The sequence below is a fragment of the Acanthochromis polyacanthus genome, chromosome 15 (assembly GCF_021347895.1).
Source record: "Acanthochromis polyacanthus isolate Apoly-LR-REF ecotype Palm Island chromosome 15, KAUST_Apoly_ChrSc, whole genome shotgun sequence".
NCBI classification, from domain to species: domain Eukaryota; kingdom Metazoa; phylum Chordata; class Actinopteri; family Pomacentridae; genus Acanthochromis; species Acanthochromis polyacanthus.
Window position 1 is genome coordinate 14,569,596 of NC_067127.1, and position 11,175 is coordinate 14,580,770.

An 11,175-nucleotide genomic window follows, 5' to 3' on the forward strand; every position below is an offset into this window, starting at 1 on the left:
TCTGGTTACGCTGTTGCTTATTTGGCGTGATGCTGGGAGTTCAGTGCAGTTTCTGACCCGATGAGTGCACAATGCCAGGAGTTAAGAATATTTCACCTTTTACTAAACACTTCATTTTGAACCTGGTGTTCAATAGATTCGTAGCAGCAGCAGGAGCTGTGACCCCTGCTTCCTCCAAGCGTCTGCTCAGTGATGCTGGCACTCTTTCAACACCGTAGGTTGACTCCTCAGATGAGGATGAGTGCTCTGCAGCTGAAAAGCGGCAACATGAGACGCCCCTGTGGACACTGCACTTGTTCAAAGTAACAGGCATTTAACTGTCACTTCACTTCACAGTTGCCCCGCACTCAGATGGATGCTTTTATGAAATTATAAGGAGAGGAAGACTCTCTTTATTCTCACATATCTGGTACTACATTATCTATCCTGTGTCTATTCTAGTGGCACATACTTACCTTCCTTGATAGGAAGTGTGATTAAAGTTTTGAACCAACTCTTTCCCATCTATTGGTTCCAAATTAAATAATAAAACTTTTAAAATTCTTAACAGAAATACTGAAAATCCATTTTTAAAATGCTTAATAGCCTAACAGTTAAAAAGAAGAAGCAAGCTAGTGAAAACTTTAAGTTCAAAAAGAGGTCACAAATTGTTTTGGACATTTTCTTTGACTTATAGATCTCAACAGGTCTCTGAGGTTTCAGCTGGGAATGACTCATCGCTACATGGGCCTAGCGCATTAGGATACTGCAGCACTCTTACAAAACTGTTTTGTGCTAGTTTTAATGCGTTAACTGTCCTTGTCCGCAGTTTTCTCACCACTTGCCTTGTAGCCGTGTGCTCTTCAGCTTTAGAAAACAACATGCAGCACAGTAGATAATTTCCTACAAATCATGTCATTTTTTGAGCAGCAGTACATCACCAATGGATGCTTCAGAACTACTGTGCTGTCTTCATTCAGAGAATAATAAATATAAAGTGTATATTTGCTTTAATTAAAAAAACAAAACAACAATTCTTTATTCTAGTCCTACGACCAGCCCTGAAAAAAATACCACAATAGTCAGGTTTAATTATTTTCTTTTTTTTTTTTACTTTTGATGTACATAATATCCAGCTTAAGCCAGGTACCGCATACATTAAAGTTGTCACTGAAGACCTTGTTCACTATGAACTTTCACCATTGCATTTTTTCTTTCAATCCACCCTATTCATAACCCAGAAGCAGAAAGATCACATAAAGATTTGATTTGCTTAAATAAAAATTACAGTCCTCCAAAATACAACCTTGGTATAAAGTCAAAGGTCATTTAAAGATAAGCAGCAAAAGTAATGGATTTCATGTAAAACCAAAAAAATCTCACTTTATATAATATCAGCACCCAACGCTGCACAGTAGACAAAATTTCAGACCTTTTAGAGTTCATGTTAGGCTGCTTCAATACTACAAATGACTAAATAAAATAAAATTGTAAATAAACTCCTCCAGAAGGGGATCTAACCAGGTTTCAGTTCCTGCTGGGTTCCTTTCAAATTGCAGCTGCTGTTTCACTTTGCAAATGCATTGATATTAATGTGTAATGTTTACTAATATTTTACTGATATTAACTGATACATGAAGTTAAATGCATATGACTAAAATATAAAAATTCCAAGAATACAATAATCGGAAATTATCATACCATTGGCAAATAGAATTTAGCACAATTGTAAGGATTCGTGCATACATGAATGAATTTGCAAGTAATTGAACTTTTAATACTGCTGGGCAACCAAAGGGCCTGGCCATTACCATCTCCTGATAATGAGCTTATCTCAAACCAAATAAATACAAATCATTACTGAAGTTGTTCATCTTCTACAGCCCATGTGCCGTGCATTTATTAAGGCTGCCGATCATTCTGGAAGACAGTGCAGACGATGCAAATGCAAGCTTATATACATTACTCGTATAAACTGTAATCTTACAATTAATAAATCTATGAAATGTAAAGTGCTAGGCAAAAGGACTGTGTTAAACTGTTTACAAGGTCTAGACTAATTCAGTCTCAGTTAAAAGATACAAAATCAGTTCACCTCCATGAGAAATACAACCAGGCTATGTAGAGTTAAGATGAATTTGACACCGGATATAAGCAGAAAGTCCCTCATCACCCTTGTTTATGTTCAGTTTGCTTTTTTTTTTTGTCATCCCTTTTCAACTATAAGAAGGTTTTTGAAATCTCCTGGACCAAAGGGATAACATCCTCTTCAAAGCTTCTTTAATCATCACTGTGTCATACAGCCAGATTGCCTCGGTGACTCTGTTTCAATCCATTTCTTCTCCACTTCAACCTAAAAAAAATACAAAGTTAGGTCAGATGCAACGAAAATATGTCTTTAATTATATAGATATCATGTTTCGTAGTGCACTGAGCAAGGTATTATAGCACTGATGAAGCAGCTTACCTGACAATGATAGCGTGTCCAGCTGGTCACATGCTTCTGTGGCTGGATGTCATTCACAGTGCCCAGGGACTTGATCCTGGTCTGTGACACAACAGCGCCCATAATTTCACATTCCATTGTGACAAAAGGGTACCAGTCATTTGGGATCTCCTGATCAGATCCCAGCTCCAGTTTGCAGGAAAATGAATGGGGATGATCCACCGCTGCAAAGCAGAAAACAATGGTCACTTGTTGTTAGAGTGTGACACCATTGTGTGGCAAACATAGAGTGCAAGTGTAGAAGAAGCCAAAGCTAAGAAGATAAAAAAGATGTTGTGGAAGGCGAAATGTTAATTTGTCAGAGAAATCTTACCTGTATTCTTCGCTGGCAGTCTGTCGATCTTCCACACGATGGCTGAGTACACATTCTCGTACTTGACAGTGCCGATTGACACCTGCATGACAGGCTGTGAATCTGTAGCAGTGACGGCGCCCAAGCAGGCGTTTCTGTTCATTCGTGCCTTCAGGGATCTCTGTCGCAGTAAAGCCACCGTCTGTGTCACTTTGACCCAGTCGCCTGGCACCGGCACACGAATGACTACATTCTCACACAGCGGGTAGTGAGGGTCAGACCCCCTCATGGAGGAAAGGAAGGTGGAAGACATGTTGAGAAAGGCCTGGAGCTCCACATAGGCACCTTGAACTGTGACCACAGCTTTGATGGAGAAAGGAATTTCTGTGCAACCCAAGACTGTTGTTTTGTACCGCATCAGCTCCACCCTGCATGCATCAGGAGGTGAGAATTTAATCAGCCGGGACCTCTGAAACTCCGTCTCATTCACACATTTGTGAAACTGACAGTCTGCAATCTCCATCCAGAGTTCATTGTCCTCCTCTGACCCGTAGCTGGAGTTAAAGTGCAGCAAACCAAGGTCATTCAGAGCCAGAAAACAGTCCCCTAGTCCGTTCAGAAAAGCAAGGCAGTGAATCTGAGTGAAGGCCGTCCGCTCTATGACTCCCCCAAACTTATCCAGTTGTATCCAGATGTGATCAGTAATCTGCAACGACAGTTCCTGCTCCTCGTAGTGGCGCCTCTGTTGGTGGGGCAAACTCAGTTTGAAGATCTCCTCTTCCATAGAGACTACCAGGTCTTCCATCTCATCATGCACTGTGGAGCCGAACTTGAGCAGCTGCTCTACCTCTGCATCATGACTAACCTCCAACTTTGGGTGATAGCGTTTCTTTTCTGTGTAGGAGAAATGTTCCACCTTAACTGTAAGGACTTTCCGGGGCTCGCCATAGGTTTCCAGTTTAAGATCTGAGAGCCTGCATTGAGGAAGAAGCTGGAACTCTTTGAATGGCTTCTCCAGACCTTTCTCATAGTACATCTGCAGCACACCTCCTGGCAACAAGCGGAGGTAGATCGGCCCCCACTGCCGAGAGGACATGCGATTCTTTTTTTCTGGAATCCTGAGCATGACAGACCAGCCGTCTCTCTTCTGACTACGAAACAAGCCCCGAGGAACAAACTGGGATGAACCCTCACTTAACACTTCATTCATGCAACTTAGCCGTCTCTCCTCATCTTTTTCTGTCTCCGTTTCGTGGTCCGTTTCTGCTCGTAGGCCTTCCAGCTTGTGGCAAACATAGGAAAAGGAGTTCTGGAGTTGGTCACGTGGTGGCTCACTGCCATCTTTGGTCCGAATAAAGAAACGTGGTAGGCTGTTGTCAGTATCTGAGTCTGATGAGGAGCTACCCACGTCTTCACTGTGTCTTGGTCCGTCCCAGAAGGGGTTAAAGTGTCCTGAGTTCCCCTGGAAAGAGGGGAAAGGGCTTGGTCCATCTGAGGTTTGATTAAGGGCCTCCGGTGCAGGAGAAGACACAGTGGCGGTAGATGTGCTCGAGAAACTCCGGAAAAAGTTGTTTTTTTCCTTCGTGTTCGAGTGAAATGGGGACGAGCTGCTCGGAACCCCACTCACAGGAGTGCAAAAGGGTGTGTTACACGGTACACAGGAACTTCCACTAAGATTTGAGTGGCTTTGAGGAGATTCCAGGGAACTACTGAAGCTCCAGGAAGTGTCTCTGATTGGAGGCAGCACTAATTTCAGACCATTGGGACGTGGTATTGATGCTTTGATAAGCCCGGGTGACTGCAGGGGCTTCTGAGGTGATGAGAGCGGCGTGTTGTCATCTTCAAATGTGACCCAGTTCGAATGATTTGTGGAGCACATGGCTGAAGGGATCTGCTGAGTGGTTCAAAACAACAGTTCTTCCTTTGTTGAATTAGCTGTTCCCCAATTCAGAGGCCTTCTCCTCTGGAAGAAAACACATAAGAGGAATTAACAACAACAAAATCTCTTAAATATTAAGAGGCATTCATTAAAGATTAAATCTCAGAGGTAATCTTGAACAGATCTTCTCTCACTGAAAAGCACGAACAACTCCGCTTATCCTGTCGCTAGAATAAAAGCTCTTCAGGACATAAATAAAACATAATTTCTTCAGGTATTCCATTAAAAATTAACAAGAGACTGTCCTCTTAAACCTGGAACAACTTCATTTCTGTTAACACTACAATTAACTAAGGTTCAGTTGATGTAAAAGCTGAAGTAAGCATTCTGCAGTTCAGTAAAGCAGCAAATTTTCTCTTGGTGACATACCACAGATTAGAGATTTGGGGAACTTTTTAAAGCTTTTGGAGAATTGCCAATACAGACAATCCTTAACTGAAAAGTGTTTTAGCTATAAAGATGACAGAAAAGACTCAGAGATTCTTCAACAATCACGTTCTTGTCTTTGAACTAGTTTCAGTGATTTACGTCAAACTGTCATGTGCAACTTTTTGCATGTGCCTGTCATATGTGAGAAGTTAAAAGTTAAATAAAACTCTTCTTCCTTTTCTTTATTTAGATCAAGTAACACAGGAAAGGACAGAGCGCTGTAGCCCTTATTCTCCTTGCAATATTTCGATGCATGTATAAAGCCAATAAAACACTACTGTGATCCTTGTTGTAATTAAATATTGAGATATGCACGACACAGTTCGTACTATTCAAACTTTGAAAAGCCAACATTACTCGAAAGGGCAACACTCTGGAAAACTCTTAATGTAAAACAAATCCACATTTTCACTTTTTCAAAGGATTGGAAAAGTTTTCAGAATCTCCTCCTTGAGCCGAGGAGGATTTTAAACACAGAGAGCATAAAACCGAAAGTTCAGAGTTGTGAAAGTTCAAAGGTTTTTGCAATGTAAATGGTGTATTTTAGACATACAGGGCTTTGAAATGAGCATAGTCTGAATATTTCATAGCAAGCCTGCTCTAAAATGCGTGTGAGAATAGTTAGCCATGGCGGCAAATCCTGCCTCATTAAACAGCATGAAGCCAACTGTGAGAGCCAGGTATAATGTGGCAAAGCAGCCCGTACTGCATGAAGCTTCAGAAAGCGGCAAAGTTGGTCAAATGTGCACGGCTTCTCTGGAAGATGAATGTTTTATCCTCTGTAATACTGGAACTGTGGAACATATTTTAATATAGGAATTAAATGTAGACAAAGAAGTGTGGATGTTGCAAAACAGCAATGGTATTCAGGCTTATTTGCCGGCGGTTACAGAGTAAACATGTTGTAATCTTTATACGGCCTTGCAGTTAATTTTATCGCTACTCAATCACAATCTGCCTCTTGATGTGCTGGCAGCTCTGTCCTCAGTAACATCCGGCTCTGACGCCACAGAGAAGTCACTTAGAAAATGATGTAGCTCCATCTCCCCATAAAAAGGGACAGAAAGCCTCAATTACAGCCTCTCTCCTCCCTTCAAGATCACAGCCATGACTTGCATGAAGGAGACATCCACTGGAACGTTCCTCTTGCTATAAATAAACATGGGAGTAGGGGGTGGGTGGTGGATTGACAACTCTTCAGTCAAACACTGGAGAACATCCTTCTAATGAGAAGATGTTTGTAATGACACGTAGCCATTTCCACAAGTTCATCCATCCTCCCCGACTTATAGAATCCATCAACTTTGATTCAAAGAGAAGGAGGAGCTCTCCACGGGGGTTACTGACAGGCTTTCAGACTCATTTCCAGCCTGCCGTCTCTTCCTGGGCTCTCTGGCAGGCAGCACAGAAATGAGACGCTGCTAAATCTACAGAGGACAAAAGAATACATTCCACACATTCCTCGGGGACAAGCAGCTTTGCACACAGGAAATACCAGCCTGCTCTATTCGTATGAACTGACAACAAATATTATCTTAATATCATTTCATCACTTTTCAAAAACGCACCAGATATAAGGAACATAAATTGTAGTTTGTCTGGTTAATAATCCCTGTCAAACTTACCAAAACACTGGGAAAGAAGGGAGCATGGCAACTAAGATATGCTTATTGCACTAATGTGGAGCTTTCTAAACATATAAAACAAGTCTATTACAATTTTAAATTGATATTTTGTTATCACCTCCAGACTTGGGATGAGCTACAAAGTAATACAAAATAAGGAACTGTAATTCTAAAGAGCAACAAGGCTAAAGTCTCTCTGTACAGATAAATCACAGCCCTGCAGTGAGGACAAAGAGTCAGCTAATCCCATTCAGCATCTCAGGTTTATCATTTCTGATCCACTGTAATTATATAAATTACTATGCTTGCTAAACCTGGAGCAGGCAAAAAAAAATGTACGCAGCTCGTGGACAACACCTTCACATGGACGTGATGTCAAGTAATTATAGCCACGGGGTCGAACTGAGTCACAATACGTTGCCAAATGGCTGCAACTGTCTGCATTTAAAGAGGCCAGTCAGACTCGGCTCTTTATTAACCGACGTGTCATGTGAAACAGCACTGAATATCATGGGAACTTGCAATCCATAAAGCGGAACTGTAATGAAACTGTCTCGCTGGGACATTAAGCGGTCTACTTTGGGTCATTTACTGAAAAATGATGACTGAAGGGAAACTCTGGTGGTTTAAGAATAAAACATACTTGAACTTTAACTTGGCAGACAGATGCTTCCCGATTAAATGAGACAAGTTCCTGCTGGATTCTCTGGATATTTCCTGTATGCTCACACAACGGCGAGAAGTGTTTTCCTTAGAAAAATACATAGAGCAACAAAACAAAATCTCGTTTAATTTGACGAGAGTCCTACTATTGTGACCACAATTACAGTGTAATCTAGCGCAGAGCTGAAAATGTGATGACCCATTTCCAGTGGTAACACTGGCACTGTCTGCAAAGCTCTGCCCTCCCATCAAACAAAGCAGAGCAGAAAGTTTGGGTTGCAGCTTTTTGTCGTCTCTCACTGGAGCTGAACAATAAATCGAAGTGTTTAAAAAAAAAAAAAAAAAATCGCAACAAGTGTAAGAAATTACACTTGTAAGCAAAGCATTGTGGTCTGACAGATCTCATTATTGCTTGGTACACACTGTAGCAAAAATCCCAACATCATTTTTCCATGTTTATCAGTGAAAAAGATCTGAAAAAATGACAACATGTACTATCAGCATGATCTGTACCGCTACTGCATTAACTGTCAAAATATTTATAATTTGATTTCCTTTTTATGTATATCACTCAGCCCTTCCTCACATACAGAATTAATTAATGTTAGGTTACTTAAATACAGTGAAGGAATTATTTACTAGGCCACTGTGACCACTGTTTTCTGCAGCTTGTTTTGCAGTTCTTGGTGGAGTCACAGTGCGTCCTGCGTAGCCTGAAGGTTATAAAGGATAGCTGTAGTGTTGATTGTAAACGATGGCTCTCACAGTTACACATCAAGAAGGCTGTCTTATTATTTCACCAATCTCTTCTATTAGACATTGCTGAGTTTTTATACAGGTTTGATTGTTCACTTTACAGCTTATGCACAAAATAATGCAGACTCAAAAACAGTTTTTGGCCATGTAATGTGAATTTTGGTAGCATCTAATTTTTATATATACTTTACTGCATGTATTGATTTACTCTCTCATGTCTTTTTGAAGATGCTGTAATTATTTAACCACTTTGATCAAATTCTAACAAAATTATCAATGCTGAAGGCCTGCTGGGTAGAAAACTACAGGCAGTCTAATAATCATTTCCAAAGCTGTATTTCAATTCCAGGATTTGTTGTGGTTATTATAGAGATTTGTTCCAGTGCAGAAAAGTACAAAAATAAGCAGGAATGCGCCTGTTTATTCAAATACTAATGCTTTATTCTTATCTGAGGCATTTAGGGGTAAACCAATAAAAATTATGGGAAACCCTCAGCTTGCAGTGGGACTGTGTCACTTCTGAGAGAAGTAGTAACACATCCCTCCCTTTGCTAAATTAAAGGAGAATCCACGAGCAATAAATCACAACTTGCTACTTTGGGTTTTTCTACAGCCTCACTTATTAGCGTTGGGTTGCTAAATGTTAGCTGATGTTGGCTAACTTTAGCTAAATATTTGTGAGCAGGAGCCACAGCTGAGCCAGCTTACTGACAGAATGACTCAACTTCTGCTTGTGTTTTAGCATTTTCCATTACTGGCAAAGTGGCTGCTGTTCAACAAAAGATACTTTGCAAATAAAAAAAAAGTTCCCATGCTTGAATATATTTTAGATAAATGTCAACTATACGAGAAAATAAAAAGTATCCTCCTTGTGGAAACTCGTCTTTACTATTGTTCCACGCAGCGTGGGGTCAATAAACGCCACACATACACACATGCCGGTAAACAACATTTTGTTTTTTTGTCCATGGCAACTCTGGACTGGAGAAAGAAAACAGTACCAGCATGCTGTCATCCACAACAGAGCCAGGCCCGTGTCCCGGACAGAGGGGCCCGCTGCTGGGTTCAGCTCTGCGCCATTGTTTTGGCGCATCCACTCTGAGTAAAGTTGTCACTCTGCGCTACTTTATTTTGCACAACAGCGAAGCTCAACAAGCGCCATTCAGCCGTGACCGAAGTCTGGCTGAGAGTTACTGACCGAAAACACTTATAGGGTCGTTTCTAACGTGACCCGACATACGGCTGCTCTCTCTGAAAACAGTGCAACCGAAAAGGTGGAAATACTCACAAATTCACAGCGGCGGAGCTCTCGGTTCAGGTCATGACTTCTGGGTGACGGACACGTCTGAACTCCGACGTCGGCCGGGTTTTGCTCAAAATGGCAGTGTGTAAATCTCGGAGTTTTAACAGCGCGGCGCTTCCCCTCCCGAGTTCACACAGACTGTCCTCCAACGGGACACCGCGGCACTCAACACGGCGCTGATGCCTTCATGGCCGTGGGAAATGTCAGTGCTCACATCTCTCAACTAGCAGAGAGTGGAAACGCAACAAACTTGCACCTGGAGGCTAATAATAATTACGATACAGGCTTTACCTCAAAAAGTCCATGTTGGCACTAATTAACGTTAATGTGCTGCCTTTAGTGAATTTCTAAGTTGAGGCTTTGTTGGTTTCGTATCAAAACTGTGACTGTAAACATCACACGAGCAACCACAGGCATTGGTTTAATTAAAATGAATCTATATTTGACTTTGATAGGTGCCACATGCACATTTAAATTAGATTCAACTTAATTGTGATTGCAAACACTTAAGATAGCCCAGTAATAAAAGAAAATTAAGTTTAGAATTTAATTAGAGTTGCAAAAAAGCAGTGAAAGTGCCGTGCACTGTAAAAAGCAGAAGTAGAATAACATGAACATGTGCAGTATGAGCACTATTAACAATATACAACACCATTATATAGGATAAGATGAACTTTGATGTGTATAGATGTGGATATAAAATGACATGACATGATGATCTCCACACATGGCACGTCTAATTGTACTTGAAAGTTATAAATGCTAAGAGTGCTGCAATGTGTTTCTGCAATTGAGAAGTCATAGAAGGAATTAAGAATGTTACATTAAACAATCACAGTTGTACAGCTGTGAAGAAAACAGTGTTATATGATGAATGTTGCACTTGAAGTAGCATACTTGACTGTTTATAAATGCACGAAAGTATTCAAAATACATTATTATACAAGCTGTAAAGAGACTATATATGTATAATATATGCAGGATATGTATATGCAGTATGACAGTACAAACAGAAGGAACACTATGGACAGAGTGGTGTGACCATGTTGAGAGTAAGCTGTAGGTAATGTAAGTGTGTTAGATAAATATCAATATAGACAAATGTAAATATAAATGCAGAAATAAAGCACCGCAGGAACAGTGGGTATGGGATAAAAGATGCATACGGTGTCTACACAGTATGAACAGTATGGTGTGTAGTCTGTACAGAGAAAACATACACATAGTGCACATGTACAGTCACTGGAGGTGGTGTTGTGTGTACAACTGGACCATACGCTAATTTAAAAATGTTCATGCCCCAAACAAAAGCCACAAAAAAAGACAAAAAAGTAAATCCTACCTGTGTGCATTGACTCAGCAAGGATCATATTTAATGAGGAAAATAGATCTAAAGGAGAATAAAGAGTTCAAAGAAATATAGAATACCTAAGAGCTTTACTGTGTTATACTTCATTAGATTTTGAATTGCTACCTGGTGCCTGAATGTTGTATTTTCCTGTACATTAATAAAGACATTGACACAATAATGCAACAGAAAAAAAAAATACAACTTGGTGCATAAAATCCACCAGAATCAAGAAATGAAGCGTTTGTCTCTCATAAATTGTGTGTAGGAGGACACCCAGACCCTACACTGAATGTGCTTCTCCTCAATGTTCAGCTGAAACCTACGCCCAAGCA

At 40.6% G+C, this 11,175-nt stretch overlaps 1 protein-coding gene across 1 annotated transcript; it reads right to left on the bottom strand.

Moving 5' to 3' along the window:
- Positions 1–1,074: 1,074 nt before the first annotated feature.
- Positions 1,075–9,644, bottom strand: LOC127537585 (stonin-1). Its single transcript, XM_051960205.1, has 4 exons — positions 9,478–9,644; positions 2,799–4,740; positions 2,447–2,649; positions 1,075–2,332 (listed from the first exon to the last, which is right to left on the bottom strand). Exons 2-4 carry the CDS (start codon positions 4,654–4,656, stop codon positions 2,267–2,269), a joined length of 2,127 nt encoding a protein of 708 aa, XP_051816165.1. The 5' UTR covers positions 4,657–4,740; positions 9,478–9,644; the 3' UTR covers positions 1,075–2,266.
- Between the last annotated feature and the right edge of the window lie 1,531 nt (positions 9,645–11,175).

What these genes read in the sequence shown, in the direction of transcription:
- LOC127537585 (XM_051960205.1), bottom strand. Translation starts at nt 4,656, where the DNA reads ATGTGCTCCACAAATCATTCGAACTGGGTCACATTTGAAGATGACAAC. An exon ending in ACTGCCAGCGAAGAATACAG is followed by an intron (nt 2,650 to 2,798) that starts GTAAGATTTCTC and finishes TCTGCTTTGCAG; the next exon opens with CGGTGGATCATCCCCATTCA. An exon ending in GGACACGCTATCATTGTCAG is followed by an intron (nt 2,333 to 2,446) that starts GTAAGCTGCTTC and finishes TATTTTTTTTAG; the next exon opens with GTTGAAGTGGAGAAGAAATG.